At 41.6% G+C, this 23,223-nt stretch overlaps 1 protein-coding gene across 1 annotated transcript in view; it reads left to right on the top strand.

Moving 5' to 3' along the window:
* LOC136884458 (chymotrypsin-1-like) overlaps positions 1 to 23,223 on the top strand; it is a 90,024-nt gene that overhangs the window by 12,605 nt on the left and 54,196 nt on the right. The window contains exon 2 of the mRNA XM_068229821.1: positions 17,166 to 17,248. Coding sequence (XP_068085922.1) covers positions 17,166 to 17,248 — 83 coding nt within the window. The remainder of the gene's footprint in view (positions 1 to 17,165; positions 17,249 to 23,223) is intronic.

The following is a 23,223-nucleotide window of genomic DNA, read 5'->3' as shown; positions in this document are numbered from 1 at the left end:
TTCAGTATAACTGAAGGAATAGTTTCGTATCTTAGTGTGGCCAACAATTTTTGAGAGCCAATAATGATTGCTTGCGTCTTGGAGGGATTAAGGAGGAGGGAATTTTTCAAGGAGTAAGCGTTAAGTCGCTGAAGGTCAGCATTGATGCCTGCTATGGCATGCGGCAAATCAGAGGTCTTACAGTGACAGTAAATTTGTAAGTCGTCCGCATAAAGATGGTAGCTACAATTATTTAAATTAGATGAAATGTCGTTTATATACAAAATAAAGAGCAATGGGCCTAAAACATTACCCTGCGGCGTGTCTTCCTTCCTGGTTCGCCAGTGAGAGGTTTGATCAAGGGTTATAATTCGTTGCGCGCGATTTTTTAGGTACGATGAAAAGAAATTAATAGTTCGTTGATCGAAGTAGTAAGATCGCATCTTGCTTAATAGAGTCTGGATGCTTATAGTGTCAAATGCGCTACTGAAATCGAGGAGAGTAAGTATTGTCACTAGTCTTTGGTCCATTGCGTGCCGTATGTCATCAGTCACTTTGAGCAGGGCAGTTGCTGTGCTGTGTCCCTTCTTGAAGCCAGATTGCAATGGGTCTAGGAGAGAATGGTTATTTAAGTATTCCAACACCTGCTCGTGAACCAGACGCTCGAGTGCTTTGGAAATCGCTGGTAAGATAGAAATTAGTCTGTAGTCGGATGGTAGGGAGGGGTCAGGTTTCTTAGGCACAGGGATAACATTAGCTAGTTTCCATAGTGAAGGAAAGGTTCCGTTTTTAAGGCAGTAGTTGAAAGTGTGGGTAATAATTGGTAAAACAGCACCAATAATGTTGTGTAAGAAAGTTATAGGGATATCATCCACTCCTCTGGCTTTTGATTTGATAGAATATAATACTTTTTTAACTTTATTAGCAGTAACAGGGTGGAATGTGAAATGTTGTTTGTCAGGTAAAGGGTTCATAACGGGGTTGGGTACTGAGTTTGGGGAATTTAGTACATTAGGTGGTGTTCTTTCTTCAGTAAAAAACTCATTTAAATTATCGAGTGGTATGTCTGGCACATGGGGTTGTTGTCGAGGTTTCCCTATGCCTAAGGAACGAAGCGCGTTCCAAGCACTGCCAGAATTCATGTTTGCAGTCATGTTTTTCAAATATGTAAATTTACGGTTTCTAACGAACTGTTTAACTCTATTTCTAAGGACCCGATAATTTTCGAAGTCACTTTGGTCACGAGTTCGTTTTAAGCGTCGGTAAAGTGCATCGCGGTGGGCCATCATGTTTTTTATTTCACTATTTAGCCAGGGACAAGATGGGCGTGTAACTTTTATCTGTCGTTTAGGGGCGTGTTTATCGTACAGAGTGATTACAAGGGAGTTGAACTTGTCTACTTTCGCGTCTATATCGTCCAATAGGAGTATGTCATTCCAGGGTAGATTGTAAGCGTCATGTCTTAACTCGTCCATATCCATGTCTTTTGTGTTTCTGGAAATAACATACTTAGGTTTATATTTTGGCATTCGGAGGGAGTAGGATAGGTAGATAAGGTCATGAGTGGAGATGGCTGGGACTGGAATCTGGCCGTGAGTTATGACTTTGTTTGGGTTATTTGTCACAATGTGGTCAATAAGCGTGTGTGTTTCGTAGTTTTCTGTGTAAGTATGATTAGTGGGCTCTAAACGGAGGATGGTCATATCACAGGAAGAAAACATGTCAATAAAGTGTTTAGTTTCGTGCGTTTTAGTAAGCAGGTTAATGTTGAAGTCACCTACGGCAATAATATGCTCGTAGCTAGGCAGTAGGTCAAGTAAGCGAAATTCGAATTCAGTCATATTTGTTATTTTGGGCGGCTTGTATACAACAACTATAAGGAGTTTCTGTTGGTTAATAATGACTTCAACAAACATGAATTCTGGCCCTAGCTGTGCATTGTTAGATGATACACATATCACCCGGCTTTTTAAATCGTTTCTGCAGTACAAGGCCACCCCACCACCTCTTCTGCCATCGGATCTATCATGACGTAAGAGAGAATACCGGTCAAGTTGTACCATACCAGAGGGTATGCTCGGAGTAAGCCAGCTTTCGCTAATAGCAAAAATATGGATATTATTTTCCCTCATTATGGCTTGAATTTCGTCGACGTGCGCTACCAAGGAGAGTGCGTTGACATGGCAACACTGTAAACAGTTGGTGGAGGGAGATAATGCCTGTTTGAGGAGCAAGCCGGTGGTGAGAGGTGACGGGGTGAGAGGGGGAATGTTGCCAAGGTCAGTGTCAGGTACAGAGCTCTGGATCAGCTGAATAACGGAATGTTAACGAAATAGTAGAACAGAAATAGCATGCAACTTACCTCGACATCCTGATAAATGTTTACACTGACTACCACTAACACACACATAATACACTTACAAAAACACTTATGAATAACAAGCAGATGCACTATCGAGCTGTGCTGTTCCATTTTAATTGTCACAGTTATCTCGCAGATTTTTTATGTTATCCAGTTCCGCGACAGTGGTGATGGATCTTTTCGTCCCATTAGGCAGGTGAATTACGATGCGTCCGTCTTGGGTCCATACACGGGATGGCCCGAAGTGATCCCTAGCCAGGTTTAATATGCACTTTCGGGTTTTGGTGAGGGACTCTGTGATGAGTACCTTTGTGCCCTTCAGGAGCCGCTTCGCCTTCCACACTCGGTCACGTTCGTGGTAACGGGTAAATTTAACTATTATTGGGCGCCTGCCTGTAGATACCACGTCAGCTGCTGAGCGCTGAGGCTGTCCAATCCTGTGGCACCGGTCGAAGCTCTCCATCGTGAAGTCAACGTTCAAGTTCGTTCGGAAGGTTTCCCTCACTTTTCCGTAAATGTCCTCCCGCGGTTCCTCGGAGACTCCATGGATTAGGAGGCAGTTTCTACGGCTGTACTGCTCTCCTTCATCAGTGAGTGCTTCTTGATGGTCGAGCTGCTATGCTAACTTGCACAACTCTTCTTTCAGCACGGCAAGTTCGAAGGAGATGGCGCCTCGGAAGTCTCGAAAATCCTGACTCAGCGAGTCTAGGGACTCTTCCCTGGGGTTGGCAGAGCTGGTTAACAACTGAAGGCGCGTCTCAAAGTCCTTCATCGTTGCTTCAAAAGCATTAATCCGCTTATTAACTTTCTGGAAGGACATATCTGTTGTTATTTATGTCCAACTCGAACCACACTTTACAAGATCGCTTAGTACACACTTGCAGGACAAATATGCTACCAGTTATGCGGCTTCTGCGAGATATAGACAGAGCACTCCTACGCGTACGTTACAGTAGACGCTATTTTGAACATGACTCCTTAAAGGTGCTTATGCAAGATGGCCGCTATACATAGGTTCTTATGGGACGCCCTTGGGATGCTTGCGCAAGATGGCGGTTATACAAGGCTCCTTATGAGACACCCTAGGGATGCTTGCGCAAGATGGCGGTTGCTCTTATGAGGCGGCTTAAGGGTCCTTGCACAAGATGGCTAGAGATGCCCCTAAGGATGCATGCGCAAGATGGCGGACGCAAGATGGTGGCTATACACGACTTCTTATGAGACGCTTTAAGGGTGATTGCGCAAGATGGCTGCCGCTCGTAGCTTAGAGGCTAACGTACCATGCTAATTCGATTCATTAAATTTGGGGCTTAAATGCAAAATGTTAAATATCTCGAAAACGGTGCATCGTAGAGCAAAACGGACAAAATTTTTCCGCCTAATACCCAGGTTTGCAGTATCAGGAACAAGAAAAACATAGTCTAATGATGAGATCAACGATTCGATTCCTACTTAAGCCCTGTGGCATTGGCAGCTATCTAAATCTACAAGATGGTGGCTGCTCTTATGAGACACAAGATGGCTTGAGACGTCCTAGGGATGCTTACGCAAGATGGCGGACAAAAAATGGTGACTATACATAGCTCCTTATGAGACAGCCTAGGGGTGCTCGCACAAGATAGCGGCTACTCTTATGAAGAAAGCTAGCTTAGAGGCTACTGCGCAAGATAACGGTTGCTGTTATGCATGCGGTGGAGAAAAAATTGAAATTCTATGTGCTTAATCAACAGAGCACCCTGCTGCCCTCTTTGGCTGAAATGTGGTGGTGGATAATTTGAAAAATTATTTTGACAGGTGTCATCTTTAAACAATGGCGACTATACATAGGCTGTTAAGACCTTATCATTCTCCTCCTCCTCCTTCTCTACCTCCTCCTTCTCTACCTCCTCCTTCTCCTCCTCCGCCTATCATGTCAAGGCATAGCTTTATATCGAACAAGTTTAAACCTGCATCGCGAAGGCAAGCATGTGCAGCGATAACATTATTGTACATGTTTAGACTTGCGAAACATAAGAAGAGTAGAATCAAACGCTGTACTCGATACAACATGTGATCAGAACATTGATTGATGTGTTCAGAACACAAAATAAGTGATCAAGACTAGAATCGAACACTGTACTGGATGTCGTTAACTTCAACATGTGATTAAAACATTGTTTGGTGTGTTCATAACACGACATAAGTAGAATCGAACGTTGTACTTAATACAACATGTTAGGGGATACCTTTGTTCTAAGAAGATCAGATTGAAACATAACAAGACTAGAATTGAACACTGTACTCAATACAATACGTCAGTGGATAACTTTGTTCTGAGAAGATCAAATTGAAACATAACAAGACTAGAATCGATCACTGCACTCGATATCGTTAACCTTAACATGTGATCAGAACATTGATTGATGTGTTCAGATCACTAAACAACTAGAATCGAACACTGTTCTCGATGTTGTTAACTTCAACATGTGATTAGAACATTGTCTGATGTGTTCAGATCACTAAACAACTAGAATTGAACACTGTACTCAATACAACACGTCAGGGGATAACTTTGTACTAAGAAGATCAAATTGAAACATAACAAGACTAGAATCGAACACTGCACTCGATACAACATGTGATCAGAACATTGATTGATGTGTTCAGATCACTAAACAAGTAGAACCGAACACTGTACTCGATACAACATGTCAGAGGATACCTTTGTTCTAAGAAAATTAGATTGAAACATAACAAGACTAGAATCGAACACTACACTCGATGTCGTTAACCTTAACATGTGATCCGATACAACATGTTAGGGGATACCTTTGTTCTGAGAACATTAGATTGAAACATAGCAAGACTAGAATCGAACACTGTACTCGATACAACATGTGATTAGAACATTGATTGATATGTTCAGATCACTAAACAAGTAGAACCGAACACTGTACTCGATACAACATGTCAGGGGATACCTTTGTTCTAAGAAAATTAGATTGAAACATAACAAGACTAGAATCGAACACTACACTCGATGTCGTTAACCTTAACACGTGATCCGATACAACATGTTAGGGGATACCTTTGTTCTGAGAATATTAGATTGAAATATAGCAAGACTAGAATCGAACACTGTATTCGATACAACATGTGATTAAAACATTGTTTGGCGTGTTCAGAGCAAAAGTACAACTTCAATTATTTACCTAGTGTAAAAATCAAAAACACACTGTGCACATATCGCATAGCTAACTCGGCAACACTTCAAATGATTTGCTTAGTACGAAAATAAAAAATCTATACCGCGTAGCTAACTCGTTCACCGCACTGCTAAGGCGCTTAGTAATTGCAAATACACTGATATATGTCATACTAAAATCAAGAAAGCACACTGCGTAGCCAACTCGCTCGGTCACTCGCTTAGTAATTGCTACACGACTAGAACACTGATACACGTTACTCTTTTTTTCTCGAAACACACACACACACACACATGGATAAGAATGTTGCGAGATACTACATACTTACATGTTTTAAAAAAATAGGGGGGTGAAAAATCATAAATTATATGTACACATGTTGTCTCCTCCAAGTTGTAAGACGAAATAGACGCAGTACTGCGAGTTTCCGCTATAGCTGTCGAACGGAAGTAGCATGATATCTCAGCAAGAAAATACGCGTGAGCTTGCATACACGCAAGTCAGACACAATGATGGATACCGCGATTCAAATCCTGGCACCTTATGCCGTCAGGAAGGGCATCCGGCTAGATCATGTAATTACACGTTATGACGATCGCACATGTCCCTCGCCTAGCATTTGCTATTGTTTACGGCTGCCGACAGTAGGAGTTCGAACCCGCTATCTCCCGAAGTAGCGAGAATAATTGCGGGTACAAGAGTGTTGATGGTGATTCATTTATCGGATGGAGGTGATAAGCCTTGTGCAGGCTTCTTCGGTAGGAGTAGGCTATGCGCCGGTACCGGGACATCTAGTTATAAAACACGCTACAACAGATTTGTCGCGTATACTGCGATTTAAAATCCTAGTCCTTTAACGCCAGGAAGGGTAACCGGTCGTAAAACTATGGTGTATGATGTAAGAGGCGGGGTGTGCAAAAAGCCAGCATTAAGTAAGGGCTGTTGATGGGGACGTTAAACCTTGTCCAGGTTCCTTCGAAAATGATTGTGAGTACAAGATGTTGATGGCGATTCATCTGTCGGATGGAGGCGTTAAGCCTTGTGCAGGCTTCATCGGTAGGAGTAGGCTATGTACCGGCACCGGGTTTTACCCTCTCCCTACTGTAGTATATTACATTCTTAGGCAGTTTCGATTATTATCTTCAGCATTATTATTGTGTATTTATCTTTACTTACATGTATGCATTATAAGTACTGTTGACTGTTGTGTTAAGAAGGTACAGTATTGGGCTTACAGCCTGTGTACTTTCAAAAAGTCAAATAAATAAATAAATAACCAGAGGGTGTGCAAAAAGCCAGCATGAAGTAAGGGCTGTTGATGGGGGGTGTTAAACCTTGTACAGGCTCCTTCAACAGGAGTAGCCTATATGCCGGCGCCGTGTAAGCTCTTTCGATAGGAGTAGGCTATGTGCTGGTACTGGGTTTTAACCTCTCCGTACAATCATAATATTTTATGTTAGGAACTTACACCAGCTAAATGCTACACGGCTAAGAAAACGTTCCGTGAGTTACAAGTGGCTTATCAGCACGCTGTGTCCTCGTTCAAGGTTACTACAGCCGGAAGATGAGTGTACAATTTCAGTCAACGCATGCATTCCGCACCTCGCTCTGACTGACTGCGCCGATACAACTTCAAAGATAGTGTTCTATGCGGTGGAACAAAAAATGTAACCCATAGCCTGTTCCTTAACACTTTTTTACAGCTAGATGCGGTTCCTAACGTAACAGGACCGGGATTAAAAATAAATTTTACAGCCGAGTGCCCCTTGCTAGCAAGAGATTTTAAATTGCAAGAATCTGTTTTACGGCCGGTTGCCCTTCCTGACGCGATATTTTAAATCACAAGAATCTGTTTTACATCTGGTTGCCCTTCTAGGATTTTAAAAAGCAGTAGCTAGCCTCTTACATCATATACCATTGTTTTACGGTCGGTTGCCCATCCTGACGTCAAAGAACTAGGATTAAGAAACTGTTTTAAAACTAGATGCTCTTTTTAACACGAGAATCGGGGTTTTACAGCTAGATGCTCTTCTTAGATTTTAAATCACAGTATCTAGTGTTACACTTCACGAACTATTGTTTTACGACTGGTTACCCTTCCTGACCCAAAACTAGCAGTATCTAGCCTCTTACATCATACACTGTTGTTTTCGAGCGGTTACCCTTCCTGACGTCAAAGAACTGGGAATAAGAATCTGTTTTACAACTAGTTGCCCTTTCTAACACGAGAATCGGGGTTTTACAGCTAGATACTCTTCTTGGTGCAGGAACTAAGATTTTAAATCGCTGTATCACGAACTATTGTTTACGGTCGGATGCCCTTCCTGACGCAAAACTAATATTTTAAATCGCAAGAATTTGTTTTAAGACTAGTTACCCTTCGTGATGCAAAAATAAGATTTTAAATTACAGTACCTAGCCTCTTACATCATGCACCATGGGTTTACGTCTATTTACCCTCCTTGACGCGAGGACTAAGATTTTAACTCGCGAGAATCTGTTTTACTGCTAGATACTCTTCTTAACGCGAGAACTAAGATTTTAAATCGCAAGAATTAATTTTACAGCCGGGTGTTATTTTTGATGAGAGAAACAAGATTTTAAATTGCAGTATCTTGTGTCCCACACCACAAACTATTGTTTAATAGCTACATACCCTTCTTGACGCATAAACTATTAGTATCTAGCCTCTTACACCATACACCATAGTTTTACGACCGGTTACCCTTCCTGACGTTAAAGGACTAGGATTTTAAATCGCAGTATACGCGACAAATCTGTTGTAGCGTGTTTTATAACTAGATGTCCCGGTACCGGCACATAGCCTACTCCTACCGAAGAAGCCTGCACAAGGCTTACCACCTCCATCCGATAAATGAATCACCATCAACACTCTTGTACCCGCAATTATTCTCGCTACTTCGGGAGATAGCGGGTTCGAACTCCTACTGTCGGCAGCCGTAAAAAATAGCAAATGCTAGGCGAGGGACATGCGCGATCGTCATAACGTGTAATTACATGATCTAGCCGGATGCCCTTCCTGACGGCATAAGTTACCAGGATTTGAATTGCGGTATCCATCATTGTGTCTGACTTGCGTGTATGCAAGCTCACGCGTATTTTCTTGCTGAGATATCATGCTACTTCCGTTCGCCAGCTATAGCGGAAACACGCAGTACTGCGTCTATTTCGTCTTACAACTTGGAGGAGACAACATGTGTACATATAATTTATGATTTTTCACCCCCCCCCCCCCAATTTTTTTAACTTGTAAGTATGTAGTATCTCGCAACATTCTTATCCATGTGTGTGTGTGTGTGTGTGTTTCGAGAAAAAAAAAGTAACGTGTATCAGTGTTCTAGTCGTGTAGCAATTACTAAGCGAGTGACCGAGCGAGTTGGCTACGCAGTGTGCTTTCTTGATTTTAGTATGACACATACCAGTGTATCTGCAATTACTAAGCGTCTTAGCAGTGCGGTGAACGAGTTAGCTACGCGGTATAGATTTTTTTTATTTTCGTACTAAGCAAATCATATGAAGTGTTGCCGAGTTAGCTATGCGATATGTGCACAGTGTGTTTTTGATTTTTACACTAGGTAAATAATTGAAGTTGTACTTTTGCTCTGAACACGCCAAACAATGTTTTAATCACATGTTGTATCGAGTACAGTGTTCGATTCTAGCCTTGCTATGTTTCAATCTAATGTTCTCAGAACAAAGGTATCCCCTAACATGTTGTATCGGATCACATGTTAACAGTGGCGGCTCGTGAAAAAATCGTCCTACGTGCTACAAAAAACAAGCTAAATATGCTGTTTTAAATCTGCATATTGCCATGATGAACAACGCATACTTCAAACTTGGTAGTAATAATAATAATAATAATAATAATAATAATAATAATAATAATAATAATAATAATAATAATAATAATAATAACAATACAACTTTTCTCACAATTTATAACTCAGAACAAACAAAAACAACATTAATTTGGAAGCAGATGAATTCTTCGACAACTGTCTACGAGATAAATAATTCATTCGAGAAATATTGTTTTTACTAACCTAATGGCGCAACTTACATCAGTGCAAATAGAATCGTGGGAATATAGATCCCCACTAAGAACACTAATTTAATTTCACTTTATATACACTTCAGTGGATAAATAATTTGATAAATCTCCGTATAAACTTGAGCACTAACACAATGACAGAAAAAACACGCACCAGTAATATAACCGCGAGATTAAAAACCGCACAAAGCAACTGAAAGAGCTGCCAACTGATTCATTGAGACCTCCCCTATTACCAGAGTAAATGTCCAGCTCCATGGCTAAATGGTTAGCGCGCTGGCCTTTGGTCACAGGGATCCCGGGTTCAATTCCCGGCTGGGTCTGGAATTTTAACCATCATTGGGTGTATGTGTTGTCTTCATCATCATTTCATCCTCATCACGACTCGCAGGTCGCCTACGGGAGAAATCAAAAGACCTGCATCTGGCGAGTCGAACATGTCCTCGGATACTTCCGGCACTAAAAGCCATACGCTATTTCATTTCACCAGAGTAAATTACATTGTAATGCGGGATCACATTTAGGGTCACTCAAAGATTCTTTGACTCACCTACGAATTCCTTATTTTTGACACAAAAGGAAGATGGATATTTTAATAAGCATGTGTGAGATAGATTGCCTCCGCTTACGCTTTACTTTCGAGCCCAGACGATCCTACTCTCTAGTGGCAGACTCGCTTACCACGTTCAACATCACACGGCCGACTTGATGCGTCGCTCTAGCTAGCTAAGGAGCGCAGCGAGGGATCCAGTCGGCCGTGAGCATCAAGGAAGCAGGAGACATCGAGTACTTCTACCCCCTTGCGGGAGAGGAAGTAACTATAGACGGGATCAGTGAAAGTTGATCCCGGTTTACGGTATACTCCGCCGGCTAGGGGGAGTGTTGCAAGCTTGGCTGCGCCTGCGTATTGCTTCCTCCAGGCTACAGGCAAGGGCTCACTTCACATGAGCACGAGCTTTGTTCCCCGGGAGAACGGCGCTAGGTGTTCGACAGATCTCGTCCTGATTTTCACAAAACACAAATTCATATCGTACTCAAAAAACGAAAAGGCACCAGGATAATTTTACTGTACATAAATAATATTCCTTACAGTTTCAAGCTACGTGCTGGAGCCCGGTAGCACGTACTGACCGGCCGCCACTGCATGTTAAGGTTAACGACATCGAGTGTAGTGTTCGATTCTAGTCTTGTTATGTTTCAATCTAATTTTCTTAGAACAAAGGTATCCCCTGACATGTTGTATCGAGTACAGTGTTCAGTTCTACTTGTTTAGTGATCTGAACACATCAATCAATGTTCTGATCACATGTTGTATCGAGTGCAGTGTTCGATTCTAGTCTTGTTATGTTTCAATTTGATCTTCTTAGTACAAAGTTATCCCCTGACGTGTTGTATTGAGTACAGTGTTCAATTCTAGTTGTTTAGTGATCTGAACACATCAGACAATGTTCTAATCACATGTTGAAGTTAACAACATCGAGAACAGTGTTCGATTCTAGTTGTTTAGTGATCTGAACACATCAATCAATGTTCTGATCACATGTTAAGGTTAACGATATCGAGTGCAGTGATCGATTCTAGTCTTGTTATGTTTCAATTTGATCTTCTCAGAACAAAGTTATCCACTGACGTATTGTATTGAGTACAGTGTTCAATTCTAGTCTTGTTATGTTTCAATCTGATCTTCTTAGAACAAAGGTATCCCCTAACATGTTGTATTAAGTACAACGTTCGATTCTACTTATGTCGTGTTACGAACACACCAAACAATGTTCTAATCACATGTTGAAGTTAACGACATCCAGTACAGTGTTCGATTCTAGTCTTGATCACTTATTTTGTGTTCTGAACACATCAATCAATGTTCTGATCACATGTTGTATCGAGTACAGCGTTTGATTCTACTCTTCTTATGTTTCGCAAGTCTAAACATGTACAATAATGTTATCGCTGCACACGCTTGCCTTCGCGATGCAGGTTTAAACTTGTTCGATATAAAGCTATGCCTTGACATAAGAGGCAGAGGAGGAGGAGGAGGTAGAGAAGGAGGAGGAGGAGAATGATAAGGTCTTAACAGCCTATGTATAGTCGCCATTGTTTAAAGATGACACCTGTCAAAATAATTTTTCAAATTATCCACCACCACATTTCAGCTAAAGAGTGCAGCAGGGTGCTCTGTTGATTAAGCACATAGAATTTCAATTTTCTCTCCAACGCATGCATAACAGCAACCGTTATCTTGCGCAGTAGCCTCTAAGCTAGCTTTCTACATAAGAGTAGCCGCTATCTTGTGCGAGCACCCCTAGGCTGTCTCATAAGGAGCTATGTATAGTCACCATTTTGTGTCCGCCATCTTGCGTAAGCATCCCTAGCACGTCTCAAGCCATCTTGTGTCTCATAAGAGCAGCCACCATCTTGTAGATTTAGATAGCTGCCAATGCCAAAGGGCTTAAGTAGGAATCGAATCGTTGATCTCATCATTAGACAATGTTTTTCTTGTTCCTGATACTGCGAACCCGGGTATTAAGCGGAAAAATTTTGTCCGTTTTGCTCTACGATGCACCGTTTTCGAGATATTTAACATTTTGCATTTAAGCCCCAAATTTAATGAATCGAATTCGCTTGGTACGTTAGAGTCTAAGCTACGAGCGGCAGCCATCTTGCGCAATCACCCTTAAAGCGTCTCATAAGAAGTCGTGTATAGCCACCATCTTGCGTCCGCCATCTTGCGCAAGCATCCTTAGGGGCGTCTCTAGCCATCTTGTGCAAGGACCCTTAAGCCGCCTCATAAGAGCAACCACCATCTTGCGCAAGCATCTCTAGGTTGTCTCACAAGGAGCCTTGAATAACCGCCATCTTGCGCAAGCATCCCAAGGGCGTCTCATAAGAACCTATGTATAGCGGCCATCTTGCATAAGCACCTTTAAGCAGTCATGTATAGCCACCATCTTGTGCAATTAGCGTCGAGAGATGGCTGCTGTAGAATTTTTCTTTTTAAATTATCCGCCACCATATTTCAACTAAAGAGTGTAGCACTGAGGTTTGCGATGTAAGATGGCGGATGACAGTTGACAAAAAGCGCGTGAGTTTGTTTACTAAACAAGAGCACGTGGAATTTTTCAATTTGCCGCCACCATATTTCATAGGTATCTAGCTAAACATGGCAGCACGGTGCTCTCTTGATTAAAGATGGCGGATGACAGCTAACAGAACTTTTCAAATTGCCCGCTACTACAGAGAGCAGCACGGTGCTCTGTGGATTAAAGATGGCGGATGACAGCTGACGAAATTACCCGCATGATAGCAGCACAGTACTCTATTGATTAAAGATGGCGGATGACAGCTGTCAAAAAAGCACGTGGCTTTGTTTCCAAACAAGAGCACGTGGAATTTGCCGCCACCACATTTCAAAGGTATCTAGCTAAAGAGTACAGCACTGAGGTTTGTGATGTAAGATAGTGGATGACAGCTGTCAGAAAAATGCACGTGAGTTTGTTTCCAAACAAGAGCACGTGGAATTTGCCACCGGCACAAAGAGGGCAGCACGGTGCTCTCTGGATTAAAGATGGCGGTTGACAGCTGTCAGAAAAGTACATGGGTTTGTTTCCAAATAAGAGCGCGTAGAATTTGCCACCACCACATTTCAAAGGTAAGTAGCTAAAGAGGGCGGCACGGTGCTCTCTGGATTAAAGATGGCGGATGATAGCTGTCAAAAAAAGCGCATAAGTTTTTTTCCAAACAAGAGCATAAAGAATTTTTCAAATTGCCGCCACTAGATTTCAAAGGTATCTAGCTAAATAGTGCAGCACTGAGGTTTGCGATGCAAGATGGCAGATGGCAGCTGTGACGTACCAAATTTCAAAGGTAAGTAGCTAAAGAGGGCAGCACTGTGCTCTATAGATTAAAGATGGCGGATGACAGCTGTCAAAAAAGCACGTGGATTTGTTTATCTCGCGCTGGTGAGGATAAGTTGGTAGCACTAAGGTTTAGGCCCGCCAAGATGGCAGCACTGCCGATGACAGGTGATGAATTTGCAGCTACTGCGATAAAGAGGACAGCACGGTGCTTTGTAGTTTAAAGATGGCGGATGACAGCTGTCAAAAAAGCACGTGGCTGTCAAAAAACACGTGGATTTGTTTATCTCGCGCTAGTGAGGTTAAGTTGGTACCACTAAGGTTTAGGCCCGTCAGGATGGCAGTACTGAGGTTAGCGATGCGTTGTTGTCTGTCAAAAGCACGTGGCTGTCAAAAAACACGTGTATTTGTTTATCTCGCGCTAGTTAGGTTAAGTTGGTACTACTGAGGTTTAGACCGGTCAAGATGGCAGTACTGAGGTTAGCGATGCGTTGTTGTCTGTCAAAAAGCACGTAGCTGTCAAAAAGCACGTGGCTTTGTTTACCTATTCAAATCTCGCGCTAGTTAGGTTAAGTTGGTACCACTGAGGTTTAGGCCCTTCAAGATTGCAGCAGTGAGGTTAGAGATGCGTTGTTGTCGATGACAGCTGTCAAAATGCACGTGGCTTTGTTTACAAATTCAAATCTCGCGCCAAAATTCAAATTTCCCGCCAAAATTCTATTTTCCCGCGGGAGGCGGAGGGGCCCCTGGGAGCCCGGAGGAGGAGGCGGCGCCCGATCTGTCCTATTATACTACTTTCGCAACATATTATATTTCCACAAAAACGTGCTATACAATAACAATTAAATGAATAACTTCCAAAAGAAGTATTACGCCCTTGAATTTATATTACTCAACACGTGAAGACACCATACCTAACCTAAATTATAAGGTTTCATTATCTAAATAACAGATGTTTACATAAATCGTGATGTGATAAATTGGAAGAACAAACATGCAATAGGGCTAAAGTTCTGTCTTACAGCAGTGACAGTTATCCACAGAGTACTTAGACTATGAATTACATTCACAAGCAACATTCGCTTAGCTCGCCTCACCTGATGGGCTTGGCGCGCTTTCTACAGTACGGTCTGTATATTACGAAGGCAGTGGTTACGTGAGACGACTATCCAGAGGAAACGTATCGAAGTCTCAGATTCCTCATCCTACCAATCAAGATCGACTTCTCTTCCTAGCCTTCGACCAGTGTTACATTCCTAAAAACGTCAAGACGTAACTTTTAGTAAAGACCGTAGGGAGGAAGAAATTAATGCCTGCCAGCGCGCCGGCCGGCCGACCGACCGCCATCCTGGTAGTGCTGAGACGTGGTTGAATTGTATACTATAGTTCATTGTTCGCGCTTTCAGCCAGAGTGGAAAGGCGTGGAGTTCATAGCAGAAGGTGATTTACAGACAAACACTTCCTGTTATCACGGACTGAATATGGCTCCTCGTGTCGGGGACGACAATGGCTTCCTACGCCATAAACTTAACCTGGCTCCTAGACTTGCATTACCTACCTTATAAGTCCGGTTCCATGGCTAAATGGTTAGCGTGCTGGCCTTTGGTCACAGGGGTCCCGGGTTAGATTCCCGGCAGGGATGTGAACTTTAACCATCATTGGTTAATTTCTCTGGCACGAGGACTGGGTGTATGTGTTGTCTTCATCATCATTTCTTCTTCATCATGACGCGCAGTTCGCCTAAGGGCGTCAAATCGAAAGACCTGCACCTGGCGAGCCGAACATGTTCTCGGACACTCCCGGCACTAAAAGCCATACCCCATTTCATTTTCACCTACCTTATATACGTAGCCTAGCGACAGTGAATCTAAACATATTATCCTAGTGACGGCCCGTGGATTGTCATATTCCAACACAGGATTTCCGGTGGTTTTTCGTTCATAACTCCCCAACGAAAGTCAACATGAAAAATCTGGGTTCCAGGTGCATTACCCCGTTCCATCCATCTGTGTTGAAAACTTCAGATACACTTTATTTCACCATTTCTGCTCTTATTTCATCTATTTCTGCTGCTTTTTTGACAATGGATTTTATTTACCATACTTTCCACTTTCCGAAGCATAATTTCACCAACATCATTGTCCTCCTCCTCATGAGCTCGGTTGTTCGCGACGTAAACAGAAATATTTCCGAGAAAAGTTTCAAAATAAGCGTATTACTATTTATCCTAAACACTATTCACTTCCTTATTTTCCTTTCGTTCCAAGATTCTTTATTACTCTAAAGAAAGTTCTTCCCGCCACTTGGCCGACCCTTGCCCAGTTGTTACCAAAGTTTTCTCATGATTTCTTCTTGAATTCAACAATTATTTATTTTTCTCTGTTTCTTTCATCTACGTACAGTTCGCTGTCTGAATCAGTCCTTGTTTGAAGCCATATCTGACACGCCTTCCTTTTAAGTTTGACTTTATCATGTCACCAAGATGTTAGCTTTTCCCATCTTTCCTCACAGACGTTCCCAGGCATTCCTATTATTTTTCTATACATTGAATCTGCTTACTGTCTATTTTTAGGAAATTTTCACTAATCATATCCATATTTCTGTCTAATTTTCTTGTCCTGGAGAATTTTCACACTTGCTCGTCTGATGAGAGATTTCACTCTCTCTATCCTGGGCCAAGCGGTATTAGCTCACTACAGATCATCGAATACCCGAACTTTCCTAGCGGATTTCTTTGTTTCAATGTCGGTTATGATATAAGTATAGTGTATTAAGAATCTGGTGCCTCCCATGTGTAGCTTATGCTTGAAGAATGTATTCGTCACTGATTATCCCGTACTATCACAGAAGTCCTGTGAACGTTTCCCATTCATATTAGCTTCCATATCTTTCCTACATTTACATTTCGATAGCTTTCAGTTCTATTTCAAACTCGCGCATTAAAATCGCTCATTAGCACTAGCGTATACTAGATGTTGACCCTGAGTACGATATCATTCAGAGCTTCATAAATCGTTGTCAATTTCATCCTCTTTTCTACCCTCACATGGTGAGTAGACTAAGGTTGTTTCTTGTCCTAATTCCTATATCCATCCTCTTCGTTTGCTCTACTACGTACCTAACAGAAAATATGTTGCGTGCAATAGTATTCCTCATGAACAGTACTACCCCACACTCTGCGCTTCCCACTTAAACACTTTACAATCTCCTACCTCTTCCTCGTTATTTCAACTTACCCTCCCCCTGTGGGTGGGGTCGGTAAATAACACCCACGGTATCCCCTGCCTGTCGTAAGAGGCGACTAACAGGGACTCAGTGGCTCAACTTTGGAGCGTGGGTTGGTGACCACGGGGCTCTTGGCGAGTTCTGGCATTGCTTCCACTTACTTGTGCCAGGCTCCTCACTTTCATCTATCCTATCCGACCTTCCTCGGTCAACTCTTGTTCTTTTCCGACCCCGACGATATTACGTATGGAGACTTAGGAAGTCATTAATTTTCACGCCTTGCGTGGCCCTTGTCTTCCTTTGGCCGATACCTTCATTTTTCGAGATGTCGGATCCCTTCAACTTTTATCTCTGATTAGTGTTATGTAGAGGATGGTTGCCTAGTTATACTTCCTCCTAAAACAATAATCACCACCACCACCACCATCATCAACTTACCCGCACAACTGCCAGCACACTGTTATGCAACATATTTCTGTTCGCAGGTAACAGTGCAGTAAAATGGTGTTTCGTGAATGAACGCATTCTTGGAGGGGAGCGCGCTGACAAAAGTGAATTTCCAGGAGTGGTAAGTGGGATATGATCTTCAATCCGCAGTTGTATCATTGGTAGACGCCAGAGAGTTACATAGATTTTGTTGACATAACCACATATAAGTAGACAATAAGTAATGAATAGGTGGATTAATAAATACCTTGTGTTGAGTTTGTAACATATTTGAAATTAAATTTAATATGATAGGGTTGGCAGTAGAGAGAGATGTCTGGGTTAGAGAGTGTGTGGGTGTTGAAAAACAATGTGAATGGCTGACATATAGAAGTGCTTGCTTTTTCTTCTGAATAAATAGTAAAAATGTATGATTTCAGCGGGGTGTTTTCTGATTTTTAATTGGTGAACCTAACATTTACTTGGCGACCGTGGCAGGTCATCATTAATGAAGGAAGACTCCCGTGAGAAAAAAGATGGAAAACCTCACGAAAAGAAGGACCGTAAAGCGGCGGTTATTTACACGAGTATACAACGAGGTTATGTCATCGTTACAAGACGGTGAACCAGACACAGAAGAAATTCAGGTACAACTAGAAATCCTTCAAGAAAGGTATGATACTATCGCTAATTTAGATGGATTGGTATTTCAACAGATGATAGATGATAATTGTGAGGTTGATCAAATAGCAGATGAGGAAGAATCAACTGATGAATATAGACGTAAATTCTTGAGCTGTAGGGCTAAAGCAACAAGATTTTTGAATACCACTGTGCCGGCTTCCTCTACCCAAAGTGTAGTAAATGAAAATATAGCTGAAAGAAAGAAATACAGGCTTCAAAAATAGAATTGAAGAAGTTTTCTGGGGAAATAATTGACTGGTTATACTTTTGGAGTCAGTTCCGTAAAATACACGAAGATGAGGACATGGGGGAGGAAGATAAATTCCAGTATCTCATTCAAGCTATGATAGAAGGTTCTAGAGCGTGCGAGTTAGTCACAAGTTTCCCTCCGATTGCCGACAATTATCATAAAGCGATAGACAGTCTTCAAGCTCGATTTGGTAGGGAGGACTTACAGGTAGAAGTTTACGTTCGTGAACTACTGAAGCTAGTTTTAACCAATGCAGTAAATTCTACAGAAAAACCAACACTTAGTAGCTTATATGATAAATTAGAATCACATCTCAGATTTCTGGAAAGTTTAGGAGTTACTACAGAAAAGTGCACTGCAATGCTATACCCCTTAATTGAATCATCCTTGCCAGAAGACTTACTGAGGGCCTGGCAAAGGAATACTTCTTTCATATGTGATTCTGTCTCCAAAGATCGTTCAGCTCATGAAACAGCTCATGGCTTTTCTCCCAAGTGAAGTTGTTAGTGAGGAAGGAATTTCATTAGCAATGAAAGGGATCAACATTAATACATCCCAAGGGCTCAAGATTAAGGGAGGCAAAAAACCAAGGGAAGCCTCTGAACCAAATGTCCCTACCGCTTCTGCCTTGTTACTGATATTTCTAAAAGACAGGAGTGTGTATTTTGTCTTAAACCTCATTCAAGTTCAGAATCCATTAAAGCTCAACAAATGACTGTGGAGGAAAGAAGGAAAATCTTGAGTAACAAGCACTGTTGTTTTAATTGTTTAAAGAGAGGTCATCAAAGTAAAGCTTGTAAATCCATTATTAGATGTATTGTTTGTGGTGGGAAGCATGTGGTACTAATGTGTTATAAACTTGGTAGCAAAGACAAAGAAAGTGTTTCAAAAAATAATTTTGAGGGAGAAAGAAAGTCGATTAGTGAGGATGCCACTCATGTAGATAAGTCTATGGCTAACGTATCTTGTTCTCCTGAGGTATATTTGCAAACTCTGGCAGTTGTTGTTATGGGTAAGAGTAAACAAAAAACAGTGCGAGCGATCATTGATACCGGGTCCACTAAATCTTACATTGTGCGTGGCCTAGCTGAACAAATGGGGTACCAGTCAGTCGGAAAGGAAACTCAAATACACTCACTGTTTGGTGGAGTACGTTCCCAAGAGGTAAAGCATGATTGTTACAACATAAGTTTAAGGAGATTAGAGGGAAACTATTCCAAGGAACTGCAAGTTTTGAGCCAAGAAATAATTTGTGAAGATGTCCCATATGTTAGGAATGGTACTTGGAGTGATGAGATAAAGGATCTGAAGATTTGTTTAACAGACGTACAAGACCGAGGCCCCATAAAGATCCTACTGGGGGCAGATGTCGCAGGTGAATTGCTTACTGGGAGGACACATCAACTAAAATGTGGTCTAGTCGAGACTGTTCTAGGGTGGACACTAATGGGAAAAATTATAATAAACCTAGAAGGGATGCAGCGTCACTATTGGTGACATCATTGTTTTGAAAACAAACAAAAATTTGTGATCTCTGGGACTTAGAAATTCTTGGAATTACTGATCCTACAGAAAAGGAATCTACCATCGAGAAGAATGAACGAGTTAGGAAGAATTTCCTTGAGACTGTGAGGCTGAATGAAGACAACAGATATGAAGTGTGTCTCCCTTGGAGCGAGCAAGATCCACCTCTTCCGGACAATAGCGAAATAGCTCAGCGCAGATTGGAGATAGTCACCATGAAACTACAAGCTGAACAACATTATGGGGGATACGATGGCATCTTACGAGATTGGATGGGGCAAAGAATTATTGCTATGGTATCCGAAGAAGAGCTAGCGAATGGCGGACACTATTTACCACATCGACCTGTCTTGAAAGAGAACAGCACCACCAAGATAAGACCTGTATTTGACGCGAAACAGAGGAACGCTCCTTCTCTAAATGATTGTATTGAAAAAGGACCTAACCTTATAGAGTTGATTCCTAATTCATTACTGAAGTTCAGAGAAAATGATATTGGAGTCATCGCAGACATAGAAAAGGCATTTCTCCAAATAATCGTCCATCCTAGAGACCGTGACTTTCTAAGATGTTTTTGGTGGGATAAGGAAAGTACAGAAAAGATGAAAGTGTTTCGTCATAATAGAGTTGTTTTCGGTCTTGCATGTTCTCCTTTCTTGTAGAGATGGGTAGTTCGTGAACGAGTAGTTCAAATAGAACTAGTCGTTAAAGTGAACTATTGAACTAGGTCACAATTATATTTGGCAGCAGTTCGAAATGAACTAAATTTCCTGCCGACTGCTCGTTCTCTCGCAAGGTACGTAGAATACAAGGTAGGGATCACGAGAGAGGTGCGCAGTAGCAAGCAGAGCTGTGACGTCACGCAGGACCCTCGCGTTGAATCTGCTCTGAATGAGGTAGAGGTAGTTCGAATAAGAATCGCTGTACACGCAGAAGCTAGGTGCTAATTATACACGATAGTAACATATCTGTGGTGTATAAGAAACCGCGTGTGTTTATTTTATGTGATAAAACGTAAAAAGCAGTAATAGGGTACACTTTTCAATATACTTTATCATGCCATTGCAGGCTGCACACATCATAACAGGCACGCGAAGGAACGAAACATACACTTTCATGTATTCCCTAAAGCCACTGACCTAAATGAATGGTGACAGAAGTAATCAAGACATTAGCGAAACCTATCTTTCTCAGCTTCTAAGGTTCGGAAGGCTTTATGACCATCCTCTTCCGACAGCTGTGGCGCGAAAGGTGAGATCATTGCTTCTTAGCCTCAATGCTTCCGAGGCGATAAGAAATTCCATCTGTTCTCCGGAAGATTATGAAACATTACGCCCAAATATGTTACATGCTACTGATGAACTCGATCAAAACTCGGATATCGTGTGCCAGTCTAAGGCCAGCGTTGAGCCCACAACATCCTATTATTTACCGGAGGATGAGCAAGGGTTCGTTAAAGCCCTTGAAGAGCAGGTAAAACAGCCCGAAGACAGTCGCGAAACCAAGGATCGTGATGAGCTGCTTGAAAACTTCACAGGCTATATTGTAGCTTTTAGGGTAAAGAAAAAAAACCTCGAAATAGAAAACAATTACGGAGATAAAACAGGTCAAACTACAAGGGGTGGAAATCAGATTTCAAAAAGAGGTCCACTTTTCTTTTCTTTTTTGCAAGATGCTTTACGTCGCACCGACAAAGATAGGTCTTATGGCGACGATTGGACAGGAAAGGGCTAGGAGTGGGAAGAAAGCGTCCGTGGCCTTAATTAAGGTACAGCCCCAGCATTTGCTTGGTGTGAAAATGGGAAAACACGGAAAACCATCTTCAGGGCTGCCGACAGTGGGGTTCGAACCCACTATCTCCCGAATACTGAATACTGGCCGCACTTAAGCGACTGCAGTTATCAAGCTCGGTAGTTTCAATTTTACCACGGGAAAGTACTGAAAGAGGTTTCAAACATCATCACAAACCTTACGGATATCCTGAAGAAGGAATTCCCCGAAATTTATGAGTTTGCAAGTTGCTTCGTGAGAAGCCGTTCTTTTATTCGAATGGGCGCTTTAAACAAAAGTAAGACATTCAAGAGACCGGCTTTCAGTTAATAAAATACCGATATAGAAAGAAGAAAAGCAAAGAAATTCCATTGATGCTAGGGATAAGTGTGTTTGGTATTCTTCTTTTTTTAATATCAGCATTACACTTTGTGTATAAAGTACCTGTTATTTTTTTATTAAAGGCAATTTATTATGTTTTATATGAAACCAGTGCTAAGAATGTTAATATGCAGGCTCATTAATTTATATGGCCTATCTAATGTTAACGTGGAATTTGTCAGTGCCTGGTACTTGGAGGAGAACATTTACTGTACTGCTTGTGTTGTGGACAGTTTCCTAACATTTGCTGTTTGTATTGTTGATAGTGTATATAGTTTCCCAATATTGCTTGTAACAACGGACATATTTCTTGCAGTCATCAAGCTTTAATGTTCGCGTCTGTAACTGTAACAATTAGAGCCCTTTGTTATTGTTATCATAGGTGTTGAGAACATGAACATATGGAATGGTCATTCCACTGCGATCACAGTCTTAGCAGTGTTACAACCTTTTATACAGATCGAAATACTTCAGAAACGCAGCTGGATTCGCACTGTATTTGATCTCCTATTATTACTCTACTGTAATAGTGAAGTGCAATGCCTTTTGCGAGGTGATGTTAAAATATCATTGAAGTTCTCTTATCTCTAACTTGTGGCTAAAACAGGATAGCTTACAGCTGTATATTAGCCTACCTCATGCAGAACACAAGGCGCTGAGGGTTCACGTGACGTCATCGACGGCCAAGCGTGGTGGGAAACCTGCGCTTGATCCCTACCTCTTACTCAAACTACCTTGGTTCTCTCGAACGTAAATAATAAACGAACGAGATTCCACGTTGCGACTGCAGCGCCTAATAGCGGCTGAATGTCGGGACTTGGTCTCCATAATAACGGCCAACTGGATCCCTCGCTTTGCTCGAGGAGCTAGCTAGAGCGACGCATCAAGTCGGCCGTGACATAATTTGTTCCTAAAAACAAGAGAATAACAGATGGTACAATTCTGTATTACATCTTATTTTGTATATGGCGTCTACAACTACAGCCTGACAAGAGGAAATAAAGCCAGAATCCACGAATTATGTTTGCTACATACAAAGAAACTCATATATTTTCTAAAGACCTGCAATACATGTGGATGCTCTGCAGTCGGTACTTTCCATGAGTTGAGACCTATACGAACTGTAAAGAAACAGTTCGTAAAGAATTATTTTGTCTGCAGTTTAGGTCGTTCATTCCGTGAGTTGAGACATAATCGAACTGTAAAGATACAGTTCGTAAAGAACTATTTTGTCTGCAGTTTAGGTCTTTCATTGCGTGAGTTGAGACATAATCGAACTGTAAAAATACAGTTCGTAAAGAACTTGTTTGCAGTTCAGGTCTTTCAAGAAATATGTGGATGCTTCTGTAGAGTAAACGAACTGTAATGAGAATTCATAAAGAACTATTTTGTTTGCAGTTTAGGTCGTTCAACCTGTTTCCTAAATTATTTACTTCGGCTCATAAAATAAAATAATGCAGTACAATTAACATGCGGATAGGTTTCCATAAAATAAAACAGGATGCTTA

The sequence above is a fragment of the Anabrus simplex genome, chromosome 12 (genome assembly GCF_040414725.1).
Source record: "Anabrus simplex isolate iqAnaSimp1 chromosome 12, ASM4041472v1, whole genome shotgun sequence".
Taxonomy (NCBI): Eukaryota; Metazoa; Arthropoda; class Insecta; order Orthoptera; family Tettigoniidae; genus Anabrus; species Anabrus simplex.
The sequence above is the reverse complement of the archived record's forward strand: the minus strand, read 5'-3'. Positions and strand labels throughout refer to the sequence as shown.